Below are 18,800 nucleotides of genomic sequence, written 5' to 3'. Positions count from 1 at the left end.
TAATGGTCGGACAAATGGATTTGATTATAAGAAGAGTCAGTACTTAGGTTAAAAAATTCTACAAAATCAAAATCATTAGGGATATCTGTTGAAGACCTACAAATGTGAGTTAATGTCAATGAAAGGACTTTGCTTATTGTTGAGAGCTTAATAAGTATTAAAGAAATACCTAGGAGCATAAATAAGTGAGACATCCATAGGAGAAACAAAGGTCTGCTTAGACACCGAGAATCAAGATCACTAGTCATTCCCACAATAAACGGAGAATAAGGCAAATGCTGAACTAAGTCATGAATTTCATATCCTAATTGCATCGATGGAATTATGTTATCATGGAAAATGTAGCAAAGTTTGTTCATAAATTCACTACATGGCAGTCAAGACAACAAGTTTAAACACGTGATTCAATCAATTTCAATGGAAGAGTCCAAAGTCTACCTATTTGTGGGAAGTTTGCAACCAAAGAGGAAGAAGCTGAGGTGTGATTGTCTCGAGCAAGAATAGTGTTTTTGATTTCCCAATTGATGGGGTGAGCTGCGATGATTAGAAGCAAATATGGAGAACAAAGAAGACCAAGGGAGTTTCGGACCAGAGGAACTTACGACATGCAACCACGGGAAACCATCGAAGTAAACTTACAGCAGGTTGATCAAATAAAATGAGGGACGAAATTAAAATAAATAATATACTACTATTACTTTATTTATTAAGAATCTCTGGTGCCATTGTGATTTTTTGTTTTTTGTTTTTTTTATTTAAATTGCAATTTAATCTCATATTAACTTTTACAGTTATAGTATGATCCATATTAACCTTGAACTTAGTTGGGAGTCGGCTTAGATTTGGAAAATCGCTAGATATTTGTTTATTTTAATTAAAAGTGGAATTCGTATATAAATCACAAAAAGAAGAATTGAAATGCATAGCCATGGCGGTGGTGGTGTATGAAACCAGATCAAAGAGAACGTGTCAGCTATGCGACCTCTACTGTTGGTGTTTGCTTCATCCACCAACGATCTCAACATGCTCAGTTTGTGTTTATATAATATTATAATATTGTTGAGGTGATGTTCACCTAGTAAACGTTATGAAATATATCAAAATTTTACATTCATTAAGTGAGTATCACATCAACGATAGAGACCGATAGATATAGTTGGTAGAAATCATAAAAAAATTGTGTGTGTGTGTGTATATATATATTGAAATGATCCATGTTTGATAATTTGTGACTAGTTAATTTCATATATATTGAAATGATCCATGTTTGATATTTGTGACTAGTTAATTTCATCCTCGTGTATTTATGTTCAAGATTAGTATATATTAATTATTTTAATTATGCTTCCCAATTTAAGGTCCACATTTGAAATATGAAATAAATTGTTGAGTCCAAAGTCTATAGAGCTCAAATTTTGCAAAGCCTTTGGTAAAAGAAGTCTATTAAATGTGATAACTCAATTTTACAAGTTTGTAAAGAAGTCAGTTGGTTTGCACGATCGAAAGAGTTGATCGACGATCCATGATTGATGATCGTGGAAGGCGACTGCAACTGTTCGGAGGAATTGAACAAAAACCAACAGCAAGGATCAGAAAAAGCCTCTTGCAAACTCATCATCAAAAAGCTATAACAACGAAGCTCTGCAAATTTTCTTAATTAATTGTTTGCTTATTTCCATTTTCAGTTGTTGAATTCTTTGAGTTTTTCAGCATGGTCATCTAGTTTTCTTGTAAAAATATTTCTCAAATTCATAATAGAATAATTAAATTTGATGTTTTTCATGGACCATTTCTGCAATTTTCACTATATTCCTTGGCCAAATTCTTAGCTTTGAAGTCATATCGAAGGAATTGTAACGAATGGTCGAATTGGGAAACACAAAGTTTGATCATAGAAGTCAGATTATCACAAATTTGGCACGATCACGTTCTTGACACGCCCCATAATTTTTTGTGCAAACAGATTTTGGCACGTACGGTGGGACCGAATACCTTCAAATTGTACTGAAAAGCATGAAAAAATTCCCCAGTCTCGGGAGAAGGACCATCGTTCGCAAGTAGAAGATACTGATGGTGACGGAAGATCAATCAAGCAACTTGTACACAAGTTCAAGTAGGAAGATGTGAAAGAAGGAGTTACATCTTCTGTTAACCAGAAAATTCTCGAGAATATTATGATGTCTCTGGAGAAAAACATACACAGGGAACTTAGAGGAATTACTTATGCTTTTACTACTATGATGACAAAAATTTTATGGTAGAGATGGGATAGTGGAAGGGATCCCGAGAGGAAGAGGATAAATCATCAGTGGATGACAAACTAAAATACGTTGATGCTAAGCAGTTCGTGGATCAGGGTCTGGTATACTCTTCCCCACAAGAGAGAGGATGAGTCGTGGACAAGGCACCAAAACCTCAATATTGATAAACAAACGATCAGTCAAGTTTTTGTTGTGACATATCCTAATATGCATCCTGAAATGTATGAAGATATAAGAATGCGAGGAATGTTAGTGCCGAATTCGAGGATTAATAGCAGGATATCCTCTACATCCACTAAGGCACTCATGTCTTAGATTTTGAAATTGTATGTGGCGTCATTCAAGAGTTGTATGGCCCATGGGTGAGGTCAATCAAGCAACCAGAGTTTCACGAATCGATAAAGACTCGAATTTAGAGTACTCTACGAGAGATGCTACTTTGCGATTCAGGAGCAAACAGATGGACTTTAAAGATGACAAGTGAAACAATATGTTAATAGTTGGACAAAAGGATTTGATTATAAGAAGAGTCGATACTTAATTTTTTTTTTATAAAATCAAAATTATCAAGGATATCTGAGGAAGACCTGCAAATGTGAGCTAATATCAATAAAAGGACTTTGTTTATTGTCGAGAGCTAAATAAATATTAAAGACACACGTAGGAGTAGAAATAAGTGTGGCAGCCATAGGGAAACAAAGGTCTGATTGGGAATAGAGACATCGAGAATGAGGATCACTAGTCATTCCTACAATAAACGTAGAATAAGTTGTAAAAATTCAGACAAGGTGATTTAGCAAGCCAAATAATAGATATTAAGTAAGAAACATCACGCAAATAACTAGCCATTGAGCATATTTTATCTTTCATACCAATAAGATACCTTGTGGTTTCCAAAATCTACACAAAAATGACCTTAATACAAAAGCAAAAACCACATGGCACGAGGATCACATGAAATGGCCAACAAAAGGTCATGGAATGCCAAATTTCAGGTCAAATTTGACCCATGATTAGAGCTTTGTGTGAATGTGAGTCTACAAAGAACACAAATATAACTGCAATGGAACAAAAGGCGAATGGCCGAACTAAGTCATGAATTTCACATCATAATCGCATCAATGGAATTATGCATGGACTATGTAGCAAAGTTTGTCCACAGATTCACCACATGGCAGTCAAGACAACAAGTTTAAACACATGATTCAATCAATTTCAATGGAAGAGGCTGAATTCTACCTATATGTGGGAAGTTTATGACCAAATAGGAAGAAGATGAGGTGGTTGTCTTGAGCAAGAATAGTGGTTTGATTGCCCAGTTGATGGGGTGAGCTGCGGTGATTGGGAGCATAGATGCTGAACGAAGAAGAGCAAAATTACGGCAAAAAACCACGAGAAACCATCAGAGTAAACAATGGGTAAGATGGAGACGGCGCGACGAGGGACGTGGGTAATATATTTCCGAAACAGCAGGAGTCTGTGTTGGTGCTAAGGTCAAGGAAGGTGGTACAATGTAAGTTAAGGTGCTTAAACACTGAAAGCCATTGTAATGGAGACGCAATAGCATTGCCGGTGAATCGGACGATGGTCGAGCGTGAGGATAATGGAGTGTAGGGTTAAGGAATTTTTTGAGGATAACAGAGTTTTTGGGGTAAGATGAAGAATTTGAAAATGTGATTGTGAAAAACAAGGATTCTCACAGCAAATAGGTTGCACTGATGAACCTTAGGTTGAGAAAAACTAGAAGAAACAAGATGATTAGGAATCACACGTTTTAATTTAATATTTTGAGATGGAGGAACATATGTCTCAGTGATCAATTCCTCCCCATGTTTGTAGAACAACTCCTCCCAACCATCAAAATTTACCATGAACCTCATTTGTGGATCACTGGGAAATTGAACATAGGCTTACATATACCCAAATTGCTACAAAGCCAACCAACAATAGAAGTTCATTAACTGTGAGAACCCAATTTCACAAACCCGTAAAAAAGTCAGTTGGTTTTTACGATCGAATGAGTTGATCCACGATCCATGATTGATGATCGTGGAAGGTGACTGGAACTACTTGGAGGAGTTGAACAAAAACCAACAGCAAAGATCAGAAGAAGCCTATCGCAAACTCATCATAAAAAAACTACAACAACAAAGCTCTGCAAATTTTCTCAATTAATTGTTCATTTATTTCCATTTTTAGTAGTTGAATTCTTTGAGCTTTTTCAACATAATCTTCTAGCTTTCTTGTAAAAATGTTGCTCAAATTCATAATAGCATATTTAAATTTGATGTTGTTCATAGATATTTTATGCAATTTTCACAATATTCATCAGCCAAATTTTTAACTTAATTTGAAGTCTTACTTAAGAAACTATAACGAACGATCAAATCATGACACACAGTGTTTGATCATAAAAGTTAGATTAATCGCAAACTTTGTACGATTACGTGCCTAGAACCCCCACAATTTTTTGTGCAAACACTAACCAAAGAATTATTGTGTGCTCAGTGATTTTTATATTTTCTTCCTCAGAGAAAGAACAAAAATAAGTAATTAATAAAAGAGAAAATGGTAATTAATATTTTATTTTTGTCTTTTTGTGATTTCGATGTTCTACTTTGATAAATTTCAGTTTTACTTGTGTTTTTTTTTAAAAAAAAAAATTTGGAAATTCTAGTCCATAGTATTTATATAACACCTAATAGATAAACATCACATTAGTGTCATGTCAGTATCAAGCGAAAAAAAATAAAATAGCAAAACATGAATTGCATTATACTAAAATTAAAATTTAATAATATATAAAACCGAAATCGTAAGGATGCAAGCAAATACATTGACCAAACATTGCAGTTTTATACACCAGGGCAGTATCCGTTCAAAGGAAAATCAGTAAATATTGGGCTGGTTTCCAACCTAAACTAGCCCACAAATAGAAATTGAAGCACATCAAACAAGCCCAAATATTTTGGACATTTTGAAACGAGGCCCTTCTCGCGCGAATTTTCCACAATTGAGGGTGGATGCATTTTAATTAGGGTTTAACAGATTTGTGATCGCTGTAAATATTCTTTCGGTGATTTCCATTTTTGTTTCGACAATTCGGTAAACACACTTTGCTTTCTGTTCTTGCTCAAATTTTACGTTTATATCTTTGGAATTGTGGACCGAATTATGCAACTTTAATTCAACATATTGTCAAGATTTTGCCTTGTAATGCGACAGATGAATCGTTTTTCTTGATTGATTACGATCCCTCTGAGCTCCTCGTTTCCATAATTGAACATGCATGATTGTTTTAAATTAAACGCTTTACGTTCTTAGGTGCTTGCTTTCCTTTGGCCGCGGAGGTTTCTTGTTTTCTTGGGGGAAAAATGTTTTGCTTTTGAAGTACCGATGTTAAGCATTTGTCAGATGCGATGCTAGTATATTTATTGCGAACTCTTGCGTCTCTGCAATTATAGGTTTACTAATCCCAAATTTTGATCCCTCTCTTGTAGATTTTGATTATCCTGTTGATAAATGATGGAAAACAGCCATGTTCCAGAAAAATCTCTCTCTGAAGGAGAGAATGCACCCAAATCTTGTGTGATTAGTATACTAAGCAACGATATATCAGGCAAGGTAGTGATTAATGATGGTAGCACGATGAATTATATGAATGATGTGAAGCAAGTTCCTGATGAGGGACATTACATTGGGAAGTACCAGCATGATGAAGAGGAAGAAGATGACGAAGAAGATGGTGATGATTTTTCAGAAGAAGAACTGTTGGCTCAGATGGGCTATAGTAAATCGGAACCTGAGAAATTGATAAAGGAGGAACACCAAAAGCAATATTATGATGATGACGACGACAACGAAGAGTATGAAAATATATTAGAAGAATCGTTATTAGAACAAATGGGCTATCTAAAGAGAGAACCGCCGAAACATGAACCAGACGCTACACCAACTGCTGCTTTGAAACTTGTTTCTGCCTTGAAAGGGAGTCGTGAGAAAGAAGGCAAGCAAACTGGGGAATGCCGCGTTTCGTGGGCACCGGATGTGTATGATCCTCCATCCGCTGAGCATTTTTCTACAACCAGCAATCAGAGGCATAAGAATGAATATAAGGTGAAAGGTCTAGCTGGGAAAAACAGGCAAAAAATGGGTGGCAAAGGGACGGTAGGACTTGAAGATGGAGGAGGGGGAGGGGGAGGCAGCGGCAGCAAGGGGAGTAAAGTTGGAGGAAGCAAAGGGACTGTGGGAGGAGGGGGGAAGGCGGAGGTGAAATATAAAGATAGGAAACAGGTTAAGAAGAAACATGGTGGAAGAGCTAGCAAGTATTCTAGTCTTGATGACTGTTGATTCTTGTTTTTTTTTTTTTTTAATCCTCACAACGTGATCCTATACAGTTTTTCAAATCCTCTTGAAGTGACTCGAACTCTTAGCTGTGAGATCGTGTGTATGACAGATTTTTACCAACATACACTACATTATCCTTGTGTATTTGTCTTGGGATATATTTGGTCTTGTGGTAGAATTCGTTGCGTTCTCTTTAGGATCATGTGTAACTTGTACAAACATGTGATTAAGAAAGGTTAATCTTTGTTTTGTTGGTTTGTTTTTCCAACATTGTTACCCAAAACCTCGCATTTATCACCAAGCTATGATTTCCTACAATTGGTTTATAAACATATGAATTGACTGTTTTCGGAATTGAATGCCATGAATATCCTTTAATGGGACAAAATGGACTAAAGGTTTCTCCTAGGAAAAACCATTTATTTGTATCGGAAACCACAGCAAAAGAGCGACAAATGACGCAACTCTGATGTCAATTGTGCTGAGAGAGAGAATTGAACCATGGGCGGACTGTCAAGAGTTTTGTATCGCAAGTTGGGTTAGCATGATATGTTACGTGTGAAGACCCTGTAAAATCCATGCAATTCCATAACATAACTCATATTTGTAACAACAAAGCAATCAGTAATAATGGAGTGCAACAGACAAATAATTGATGTTAATGGCTGATATCTCAGATTTTTCAACCCTATAAATATATATCTGAAATTCCTGAGAGAGATTCAAAAAGCTAGAAAATTATTGTTCAAGCAGCTGGTGGCAGCAGACTAGATCCAGCTGAAGAAATTCTCATTCCAAACAGATTCGAAACTATCGAAATTATTTAAGCTTTCATCGGTAAATGAGCGTATTGCTTTAAAAGCAACAGATGTTCCAACCTTATTTCTAGGAGGGTTAATTCTAGACAACTGAAATCTATAGTCATGAAGAACTTAGAGGATTTGTTAGCCCCGAACCCGGGTCACGACATCGAGAACATCTTCAAAATTTGTGGTTAAACTTTTGAAAACATTTAAGCCTCAAAGGTATAAAAATTCTAGAAAATGGGTATATTTTATTACAAAATTTATGTCTTTACAATAACATAAGAAGCATCATGTAATAGAAATAAGCTAAATAAAATGTAACGAAAAACCTGAAGTCATCTCGACAGAATTCTACCATCTCCGAAACTTCGTTTGTTCATGATCTTTTTCTTCGCTCTCTCTTTTATTCTATAGAAGTGAATGATTGGATGACTGATATAGTCGTCATTCAGCAAGTGAGAATAAAATCATGTCTTGTAATTTAAAAAATATATATTTTACATTAATACCGAAATATTAATGTATGAACAACAATCTAATAATAAACATAGATGATAGCTTATATCAAATATCAAGTGCATTGAACTAGATTATGTTCCTCGTGGCTTAACTTATATAAGTTATCATTGTCCCAGTTTGATTTCGAACATGTCCTGCCGGGGCCGGAGCCAATGGAAGAACTTACTGAGCCGCAAGTAGAAGTAGAAGTTCCCACTTACCCAATCACCAATCTGGCCGTTGAACATGATGGATGATGATATCTCTCCTCAAACATTGACCGGTAAAGAACTGGCGATTCAAACTGTTTCTCTAGAGCCCCAGCCAGTACCTCTCCGAGACTTAAGCTACTTCTTCTCAGTCTCCTCATAATTTGTCTGAGCCAGATGACCTCGCTGAAGAATATTTTTTGTTGTAACAATGTAATTTTATTCGCTCAATAAAATACATTATTTTCTCACTATGTTTGATATTGAACTGCTAATATGTATCTGTTGTACTTAGTCTAGCAGCAGTTTTGTAGCCGTGTCAAAAATAAAACCGACCTGTCAACCTGACCCGAAAAATCAGATTAGGGTGGGAGATTTTTGGGTTTGGGTCAAATTAGATTGGACCTGAAATCTGACTAGAAATCTAAGAACATAATTATTTATGAATAATATACTGTTTAAAATTTATATATCACGAAATTTGTTATTTTTGAATTTTTATTTAGAAGCACCGGTTGGGATGACATTATCAAAACATATTTAATTGTAGTATTTAATTAACAATTCCACATCCAACACAAATTTAAATAATTATAAGTTCAGGTTATTTTTTAAATAAAAAAAATCCAGAAAATGGTTTAAGAAGAAAAAGGCATTTTGCCTTTATCCACTCCAGTCTAATCTCAGTGATCAGCACGGGGGTTTCAAATCTCCGCAGAAAAGGTTTGATTGAAGATTCTGTCTTCTTTGTAGTGAGAACATAAATTTGTTCCATTTTGTGAGCTTTCTGATTTTAGATTTCTTCGCGAACAAGACTTTAACTACTTGGTTTATAAACAGGGGAAAATGATTTTTTTTATATTAATTTTTAAAATTTTGGGTTTTAGTTCATTAAGTTTTAGGATTGATATATTAATTTTTATTTTCTAATAATTTTTTTCTGTTTTTTGTTGACAATTTTTTTTATGTCAAAACAACATTTACAGAATATTTTAATACTCCGGTAAAATAAAGTTGATAAAAACTTGTGTGAGATGGTTTCACGGGTCGTATTTGTGAACGGATCTATTATTTGGGTCATCCATGAAAAAAAATTACTTTTTATGCTAAGAGTATAACTTTTTAATGTGAATATCGGTAGGATTGACCCGTCTCACAGATAAAGATTCGTGAAATCGTCTCACAATAGACCTACTCAAATAAGTTTGAGTTCAAAAAATTAAAAAAAATGTACTAAATCAAAATTTAAAAATCTTATAGATCAAATTCAAAATAAGCAAAATTGAAACACCGAACAGATTTATTTTTCCTTTATAAATAAGATACAACCGCATCCACATTTAAATACATCAGCTCAAATTGCAGAACTAAACTCCATTTCATCAATGGCAACAAGTGATCAAAACAAAGAAGCTTGCTTCTACCAAGAATGGATGACTCTCCAAGAACAAGAACTTTCGGAACTCAACCAAGTCATTGCCCAGACCACAAACGGCGCTACTAATGCTGAATTAAGCCAATTGATCGAGAAAATCATGGATAATTTCCAAGATTACAACCACAAACGAAGCCTCATGGCGCGAGCCGACGTCTCCCCCTATTTCGCTCCGACCTGGTGTACTTCTCTGGAGAGATCACTCCTATGGATAGGCGGCTGCAGACCCTCATCTTATATCCGACTGATTTATGCGTTATGCGGCCTGGAAATCGAATCCCAATTGGCCGAGTTCCTCAGGGGCGCAAGAATCGGGAACCTGGGTGAGCTGTCGGCCAGGCAAATATCCATGGTGGACAAGCTGCAAAGAAACACGATCGGTGAAGAAAGAAAGCTATCGAGCCGTCTGGCGAGTTTGCAGGAAGATGTTCTGGACCAGCCGCTGGCGGCAATAGCTGTGAAATCAGGCTGCCAGTACAATAGCAAGGTGGACGAGGCGCTGGATAAGCATGGCAGCGCTATGGCGGGTATATTGGAGGAAGCTGATCATTTGAGACTCAACACAATGAGGGAGCTAGTCAGGATACTCACGCCGAGACAGGGAGTGGATTTTCTTGCTGCTGGGAAGAAGCTTCGTCTATGCATGCAGGATTGGGGTAAGAAGAGAGATCTTGATCATGGTAGGAATTAAATAACTCGAGAAAATTAATGAGAAGTCTGTTTCCGTGAAAAGTTTGTGGATCGTGAAATCAGGTTTGATTTCTCAGTTTGTATAAACTCGGGCATGATTTTAGTTTCGTACGTTTTTTTTATTTCTGGAAATCAGCAACATAGAGACCGGGTGAATGTTTGCGCCCGACTATTATGTTAATGACGTTGATTTTTTTAATCAATCTGTTCCTCACGTTCCGTGAATAACCGAGACATTGAAAAATATCCAAAAAAAACATTTCGAAAATCAATCTGATTTTATCTCTGTTCCGTTGCCAAGATATATAATTTATATCACAATAATATTATTATTATTACACCTTTAGCTTTTGTACTAAAAACCACACGTAATAAGCATAAGTTTGAACTAACTCAAGAATGAGTTTATGCTCATAGGAACACTTCTTCTTTATTTTAATATATCTTTTAATAGGCTTCATATTTTTTAATGTAGATAATCGATTTAATATAATGTTTAAAATATAAAAAGAATATTATTCCAACCACATTAAATGGTATAATAAAATAATGAAACATGCATTTGTCCCTACCTTATAACCAGTAATTGACTTTGCCTCTCAGATAGTGATAACCATGAGCAAGGTTTACCCTAATTGTTTCAAAACAATATATATTTTTGTGTGTGATTTAATTTTTTATATTTTTCAGATTTATATACAGAACATAAATTGTTTCAAGACAGTAGATTAATATATGTTTGATTTTAATTAAAACAATCTTAACATAATATTTTTTCTAATATTTATGTTTTCTAAAAGTATGAGGAAAGTTTATAAAAAATAAAATATATTTAATATAATATAATAATAATAATTTATTTCCAGGAGTTATAAAAATTTAAATTGAAAACGATGAGTTTATTAAAAAATGTAAATACAAGTTTTAAATAAAGAAGAAAAAATATATCATGAGATGGTATTGATGTTGGCATTTTTACAAATTATATAAGGACAAAAAATAAAATAACCAAGGTATTTATTTACCGATGAAATTAAATAGGTACAGTTTCTGAGGCAATCGAAGTGGTGAGCTAAATTGGATGTTTACATATGTTAAATTCTTCTTTTGTTTTTTTCTGGGATATTTTCCTCGACAATTCTTTTATTTCCAGATCATTAATTACTTACAAGCTATTGTTTAATTTATATCCTGATAATTGCATCGATCGTCGTAACCTATGAAAGACATTTTAATATGGTGATAAGTTTTTAGATTATTTTATTAAAGTTTATAAAATAATTTAATTCTGATTAAGATGGTGATTTATCGTATGTCAATAATTATTATAAGATTTGAATATCAAGTTTCTTTATGATAGTCGGGGAACAACTATAAATAACGACATACAAGTTCTTTAAATCAATGAAGTTATACAATTGCACAAATGTTTAAAATATTCATGTTATTTATGTGTTCGTTAAATATCTTGTAAGATGGAGTCTCAATTTTCAACATCAATGGCTAGATATTAGAATTTGTTTATATCATTATTTTTTCGCATATAAATCTTTATGCGTTATGTTGTGCTTTCAATAAACAAATAGAGTGAGTCTCATGTGAGACCGTCTCACGGATCTTAATATGTGAGACGGGTCAACCCTACCAATATTCACAATAAAAAGTAATACTCTTAGCATAAAAAGTAATACTTTTTCATGGGTAACCCAAATAAAGATCCGTCTCACAAAATACGACCTGTGAGATCGTCTCACACAAGTTTTTGCCAAATAACAATTAGTGCCTCACACTAACTCCAATAGTTTAATTTGTGAGATAAATGAAAAGATGAAAATATCATAATTATTTTTAACTCTTAAAAGAAACTTGTGTTTTGTTTTGCAAGATATAAATTTATTATTATTATTTTTTCGAATTGATAAGATTTTATTTATTAGTTTTGTTTTTATGAGACTATTGACTAATTAAAAGAGTTGCTCTTATATGTTAAAAATAATTGATTTTCTTTAATCAAACAATAATAATAAATGATTTCCTAATAAAATGTTCTGATTCCTATCAATGCTATAACACCTCTATATATATACATGTGAAATATTGCTGCACACGAGACGAGAATATACTTGTGTATAATTATTTATGAAATATTTTAATTAAATTAATTATTTGTGTATTTTATTATTTTAATGCGTGATGGGTGTTGTCATAAGTTGTTATGATATCTGAGACCAGGGGCGGAGCCATATGTTTGTTAGTCCGGGTGTCTTATTTTTTTTAAAAAAAAATTATATGTAAATTTTGTATAATTTTGGAATAATATGATATTAGTTTGGGTAAATCAATTTAAAATATTAAAAGATTTTAGATTTTAAAATTTCAGTACGAACAAAACTATATTTCTGGCTCCGCCACTGTCTGAGACAACATTTATAATATGATACACACAATTATATTAGCACGTTCATGTTAAACAGGATACTTTCAAGCTCCAATTATTATAAAACTTTAATCGGCCTGTACATTGAATCTCATCTTGTTGCATCAATGGAATCCAACAATCGGTTCACCGATGGAATCCGGGTGGTTCAACAAGAACTGAAAAAGAAACAGTAAATATAGCATTCCTTCGCATAATCAACGGATAAAAGTGTTCATAATTTGGAACAACACATAATTAACAGGATAGTATGATTAAGCAAATTGAAACACTGACACAGATCCTGGAATCCATATCCATGGCCATAAGAAACATATATCACACATAAAACTAGTTGAAATTTATTGACATCATATCCTAAATTCAGTGCCTTCCATGCTCATGATCCCTCATCCTACCCCATTCATGAAGACAAAGATGAAGCTTCTTCCCCGCGGCAAGAAATACCACAGCCTGAGACGGTGTCAGTATGCTGATCACTTCCTTCATCGTACTCAACCTTAGATTATCGGCTTCTTCCAGCAAATTCAACATCGACTCGTCGTGCTTATTCAACGCTCCATTCACCTCCCTGTTCGGTACCCCATCGGCGTAGGATTCCTGGGCCATTGAAGCAATCGGCTGATCCGCCATATCTTCTTGCAAACTTGCCAATTCGCTGGACAGCTTATCCTCTACACTAACTGTCTTGAGATGTAAACTGTTTATCGACCGAATCTGACTCGCTGATAAATCAAGCCCACCATTAATTCTCCTGCCTTGAAGATATTCGCGAAGATTCAACTCGAATTCTCTCCCGGAGAGGGCATAAACAAGCCTGATGAAGATAGATGGCCTGCAGCCTCCCACCCACAACATGGATCCCTCCAACGATGAGCACCAGGACGGCGAAAAGTAAGAAGATACGTCTTCCCGGGCCAGGCTATGGCGCATGGTTGCGTATTCTTGAAAGTGCATTACGTTCTTTTCTGCAAGATGCTTTAGTTCTACTGTATGATGATCACCTCCATCTGCGTTTAGATCAAGTGCTTGTTGGAGCTCCAAGAGGTCTTCTTGTTGGAGATCCATCCATTGGCGAAAGCAACTGGATTGAGAACCCCGGTCATTATTTTCCATTGTGTGGTAATGCTCTCCGTTTTTTAACAATATATATTTTCAGAATGCAATTTATATGAGAAATATTAATAAGAACTCGAGCTCACGTTAATCAAGGGGATCGAAGCTTAGTTTGTAAAGATGGATAAGACTCTACTTAAACAACAGTTTTGAATTTATAAAATAGTTTTTTTCTGATGAGTCGGCCAGGTGCATGTTCTGAATTTACAAGACGGTTTTTTATGATACAAGATGACAAAGTCTTCAATTTAAATATATGTTCTATTTATCCTATAATTTTCCAACGTAATACCGAAAACTGATTCTCCAAATTAATCATTCTTGTTATGTTCCTACTTCACAAAAAATACGTGTCAACTAGAAGATACCAAGGTGCGTCTCTGATTATTTTTTCAATATGGGGCGCAGATTCTCTGAAAGGTATGCGTGATGAAAGAGATGACATATATTCACCCTGATATCAAGAAAACATGCATCCGTTTTCAGGCTGGGAAGCAGCATCCTGTATTTTGTTTTCTTGTATGCGTTGATGCAATGTGTGACAAAAATGTTGTTGGTGGGAAATTATATCTTGAAACTTACTGGACAGTGTACTACGGATGAGTTACAGCATCGTGAGAGGCTGAGAGCAACTTGTAAAATCTTGATACTGATCGAAAAAGGGATTTGGCTATAATGCTAATCCAACAACATTAGACGGACATCAACCTGTTTGAATGGACATATGATCTGACAGTTGGGGTAACTGTTTTTGTAAAGCTTAGTGTCATCTCTTCGTGGCGCTTTCTATCTTTTTTTCCCCTGTTTTTTTTACACAAAAAGACAATTAAAGGAAAAGAGCTGATCAACTAGGTGTGATGAGACAGGGTACAAGACGATAAAGTCTCCAGTTTATAACCTAAAGCATCAGTGAATGATGCGTAGAATCTAGCCTTTCGTGTCATTTGAAGTTCACGTGTTTTCCCCGCGTATATGAAATTTGGCTGGTAGCAACCATTTTTTATGTAGCGGAAACATATATTAACAAAGATTTCGTGTTTATTTTGAAGACAGAAACGAATAACTTGGCCTAAAATCGAAATGAAGAAATTCGCCTAAAATCTTGTCTGTAACAACCATAAATTTTGTTCGTTAGCTCATTTATGATCAAAGTTGCCTTTTTTTTTTCCAATCCGATATCGTCTAAAATCCGCTAATTTCAGGAACTATGTATAGAGAAAAAATTTAGCTGAATAGTAGAAGATTCCAACTACTGAGAAAGATAAATATTCAAACTTTCATCTGAATAAAACCCAATTAGTCCAGCACACTTTCAAAAAGTATTATATCTGATCATTTAGATAATTAAGTGTTGTAATTTATTACATTCGAATAACATTTTGTATATTATCTATTATCAGCAGATATATACTAGGAGTTTCAGTTTGACATTGTTTAAGTCCAAATTGAACCGGGATCTTGCAAATCACTTGTATAATGCAAAGTCTTCTAGTGTGAGCCTTCCGAACGGAAGAAAATGTGACGTATGAGCTTGAGTCTCTAAACATCCAGAAACATACGTGTGAATTGTTTACACTTCAATATACCTTTTAATTCACTTAGCCAACAATGTTGATGATTTGTTCTAATCTGTCACTTTGGTTTTTTTCCACACTTATTTGTTAGTCAACTGACATCGACACTGAAAAATATATATAGTTTAGTTGCTAACCCAACTAAATTAGCTAGAAGAAACAAAATTGTATCAAGTTTTTATTCAACCCACTTATGAATACTTCGCCAGATCCTACAACTATTGAAAAGAGTGTAGTCGTAAATTTTTGATATATTGATTGTCTGTAAATTGCTATTAATATTATTAGAACTTTAATATAAATATTTTTTTATCATGTTTTCAAAAATTATTAAAAATTTTAATCATCTAATAAATGGCAAAAAAATTTCATTTTTTGAAAAATATTTATTTATTCTTTAAAATTTTGATAGACAAAATAATATATGATTTTTAAAATATTTTTTTCATTCTTTTTATTTGTAAAAGAGTTTCACTCAATCAAAATAAAAAAGTCAATTTGAAAAATACAAAATTTTTATTTTCATTTAATAGTTGTCTCAAATGACATAAACATTTTTGATATAATAATTTTTTATAATAATATTTAAATTTTAAATATATTCTTTATATTATTTCAAAATTTTTAAATAATTATTCCAACATCAATATTTATTAATTTTAATAATTAATTACATAAAATAACATTGTGTATCACACGGGTGTGGAATATTAGTTTTTTAAAAAACTTGACTATCTTTATAAATTATTTGCTTGTGATTCGAGTAAGGAAATTTGGCCTTACATGATAAAAATTGTTAACGCAGAAGGTTGTGATTCACCTCTTCCATTACCTACACTGCAACAGATCGACGACTACTTCGCTTAACGCTCCTATTACATCACTACCTTCAATTACAAGTTCAATATTGACTTCAGAAAAAGGGAGCTTGGAGAGTTTTTAAAGATAAACCTCCAAGAAAGTTCTGTACAGTCCCCCTAGCCGAAATGGTTTGTTTCACGCCATAAGTTCGAAAACGTGATGTCTGCATGCTCTCGAAAGTTATGAAAGATAAGCCTCCAAGAACTGCATACATTTATCTGCCTCTTATTCCACAAAAAAATCTATATGCATTACAACCGAAAACAGAATTCACACTGCGTATCAAGATCTGGACTCAATGAGAAATATGGTTTCCCACTCTACAAGGGTGGAGTAGCTATTATTACTCCACCACATCCGATGATAGAAATCAAATACAGATTTGAAACCCGTTCAGTGTTGATTGAAAAGCGTTCTTACATAATAATATCAGAAACTCAACTCTTAAAACATAAAATTAAGTTCGTCCGCTTTTAATAATGAAAACAAAATTTGCACAATATCATATATATCAGTGGCTGATACGATTTTCAAAGAAACATTCGCCCACTTGTCCCCTTATCCACCAACTTCTGAAGCTAAATATAGGAAAGAAAGGAACAGTACGTAATTTGTTTAGTTTTGCATGATCCCTCAAATTCCAACCACACAATTCTGATTCTTAACTAATTTATCAAGCTAGCCTACATTTAGCTCAGATAAAAAAAACCGTGTGGACGTTGTTTTTTTACTTGTTATAACTTGCAAGTTTTACTCGGCCTCCCTTTAATCTAGGCAAAGAATACACGGATGATGGAACCTCCATGTTCTCATAGTATTCGTCCCATCCTTAGGCCATCGTTTCATTAATTTACTGCAAGGGGATTTCTTTCACCTTGCCCGTAAGGCAAGGTTTTAACAACCTTTAAAGGCTTAATTTTTCTTTCCAGTATCTTCGAACTTCTCACTATCTTTTTTTTAAACCAAGATTTGAGTTTTAATGGGTTATAAAACTGTAACGACTTTTTTTAATCTTACTGGGATCCTTTGATTTTCTGAAATTTGGTGGTTTTATCAGAGGGTGCCTTAAAAATGGAGAAAAGAACCAATATTTTGATGCACAGATACGAAATGGGGAAATTGCTTGGGAAGGGTACATTTGCAAAAGTTTATCATGCAAGAAACCTGAAAACGGGCGAGAGCGTAGCGATCAAAATCATCGACAAAGAGAAGATCGTTAAGGTAGGTTTGATAGATCAAATTAAGCGCGAGATCTCCGTGATGCGGCGCATCAAACACCCAAATGTGGTACAGCTGTACGAGGTTATGGCGAGCAAATCTAAGATTTATTTTGCGATCGAGTATGTTAAGGGTGGCGAGCTTTTCAACAAGGTGGCGAAAGGGCGGCTCAAAGAAGACGCTGCAAGGAAGTATTTCCAGCAACTGATCGCTGCTGTCGATTTCTGTCACAGCCGTGGCGTGTATCATCGTGATCTGAAGCCAGAAAATCTACTCCTTGATGAATCAGGGAATTTGAAGGTGTCGGATTTTGGGTTAAGCGCCTTGGTTGAATCGAAAAGACAGGACGGACTTCTGCACACGGCATGCGGAACACCGGCTTATGTTGCTCCGGAGGTCATCAGCAAGCGAGGATACGATGGAGAAAAGGCTGATATTTGGTCATGTGGAGTAATTCTGTTTGTTTTATTGGCGGGCTATCTCCCATTCCAAGATCCCAATCTCGTGGAAATGTATAGAAAGATCAGTAGAGGGGAATTCAAATGCCCGAACTGGTTTCCCCCGGAGGTCAAGAAACTTCTTTCCAGAATACTTGACCCGAACCCCTACTCAAGAATCAGCGTCTCAAGCCTGATGGAAAATTACTGGTTCAGAAAAGGGTTCAAGCGGGTGGAATCCGCTAGTTTTGATGTAAACAAGGAGGATTCTCCGCGCAGCATTCTGGAAGTGGATTCGGATTCAGAATCCTGCTCCGGGAAGAAAGATGAGGCGCAGCCAACCTGTTCGATGAAACGACTACCCAGCTTCAACGCTTTTGACATCATATCCAATATTTCCCAGGGATTTGATCTCTCAGGACTGTTCGAAGAGGACATGAACAACAGCAAGGCGGAAGCGTGGTTTACGACCCAAAAGCCACTATCAATGGTGGTTTCGAAGCTGGAGGAAGTGGCATTAATGGAGAGTTTCAAGATCAAAAAGCTAGATGGAGTGGTGAAAATGCAAGGGAGCAAAGAGGGAAGAAAAGGGCAGTTGGGCATTGACGCAGAGATATTCGAGGTTACACCGTCGTTTCATGTGGTGGAGGTCAAGAAAACTGCGGGCGACACCATGGAGTACCGCAAGTTTTATGACCAAGATTTGAAGCCTTCCTTGAAGGACATAGTGTGGAGTTGGCAAGGTAGTCGGGACAATTTACAGCAGCAAGAAGGCGATTTTAATTAATTACTGTTTATTATAAAAACATATTCATCATTTCGATTTTGTTGATTTTATTATCCATTCGACTTAGATTTATGCATAATTCTTTTACAAACTTCAGTCGTTTTTTTTTATTTTATTAAAAAAA

General features: G+C 34.9%; 4 protein-coding genes across 4 annotated transcripts; 3 read left to right on the top strand and 1 right to left on the bottom strand.

Moving 5' to 3' along the window:
* The first annotated feature begins 5,228 nt into the window (after nucleotides 1–5,228).
* LOC140979489 (uncharacterized) lies at nucleotides 5,229–6,864 on the top strand. The gene is made up of 2 exons (XM_073444901.1): nucleotides 5,229–5,366; nucleotides 5,762–6,864. Exon 2 carries the CDS (start codon nucleotides 5,784–5,786, stop codon nucleotides 6,609–6,611), a length of 828 nt encoding a protein of 275 aa, XP_073301002.1. The 5' UTR covers nucleotides 5,229–5,366; nucleotides 5,762–5,783; the 3' UTR covers nucleotides 6,612–6,864.
* A 2,591-nt stretch (nucleotides 6,865–9,455) lies between these two features.
* On the top strand, nucleotides 9,456–10,415 carry LOC140979511 (protein DELAY OF GERMINATION 1-like). The gene has a single exon (XM_073444936.1). It carries the CDS (start codon nucleotides 9,507–9,509, stop codon nucleotides 10,245–10,247), a length of 741 nt encoding a protein of 246 aa, XP_073301037.1. The 5' UTR covers nucleotides 9,456–9,506; the 3' UTR covers nucleotides 10,248–10,415.
* Nucleotides 10,416–12,875: 2,460 nt separating this feature from the next.
* LOC140979495 (protein DOG1-like 3) lies at nucleotides 12,876–13,980 on the bottom strand. Its single transcript, XM_073444913.1, has one exon. It carries the CDS (start codon nucleotides 13,797–13,799, stop codon nucleotides 13,047–13,049), a length of 753 nt encoding a protein of 250 aa, XP_073301014.1. The 5' UTR covers nucleotides 13,800–13,980; the 3' UTR covers nucleotides 12,876–13,046.
* Nucleotides 13,981–16,984: 3,004 nt separating this feature from the next.
* On the top strand, nucleotides 16,985–18,800 carry LOC140979471 (CBL-interacting serine/threonine-protein kinase 20). Its single transcript, XM_073444879.1, has one exon. The coding sequence runs from the start codon at nucleotides 17,306–17,308 to the stop codon at nucleotides 18,674–18,676; it is 1,371 nt and encodes a 456-aa protein (XP_073300980.1). The 5' UTR covers nucleotides 16,985–17,305; the 3' UTR covers nucleotides 18,677–18,800.

The sequence above is a fragment of the Primulina huaijiensis genome, chromosome 1 (genome assembly GCF_012295235.1).
Source record: "Primulina huaijiensis isolate GDHJ02 chromosome 1, ASM1229523v2, whole genome shotgun sequence".
In the NCBI taxonomy this organism is placed as follows: Eukaryota; Viridiplantae; Streptophyta; class Magnoliopsida; order Lamiales; family Gesneriaceae; genus Primulina; species Primulina huaijiensis.
Note: the sequence above shows the minus strand (reverse complement) of the source record. Positions and strands in the feature narration are given on the sequence as shown.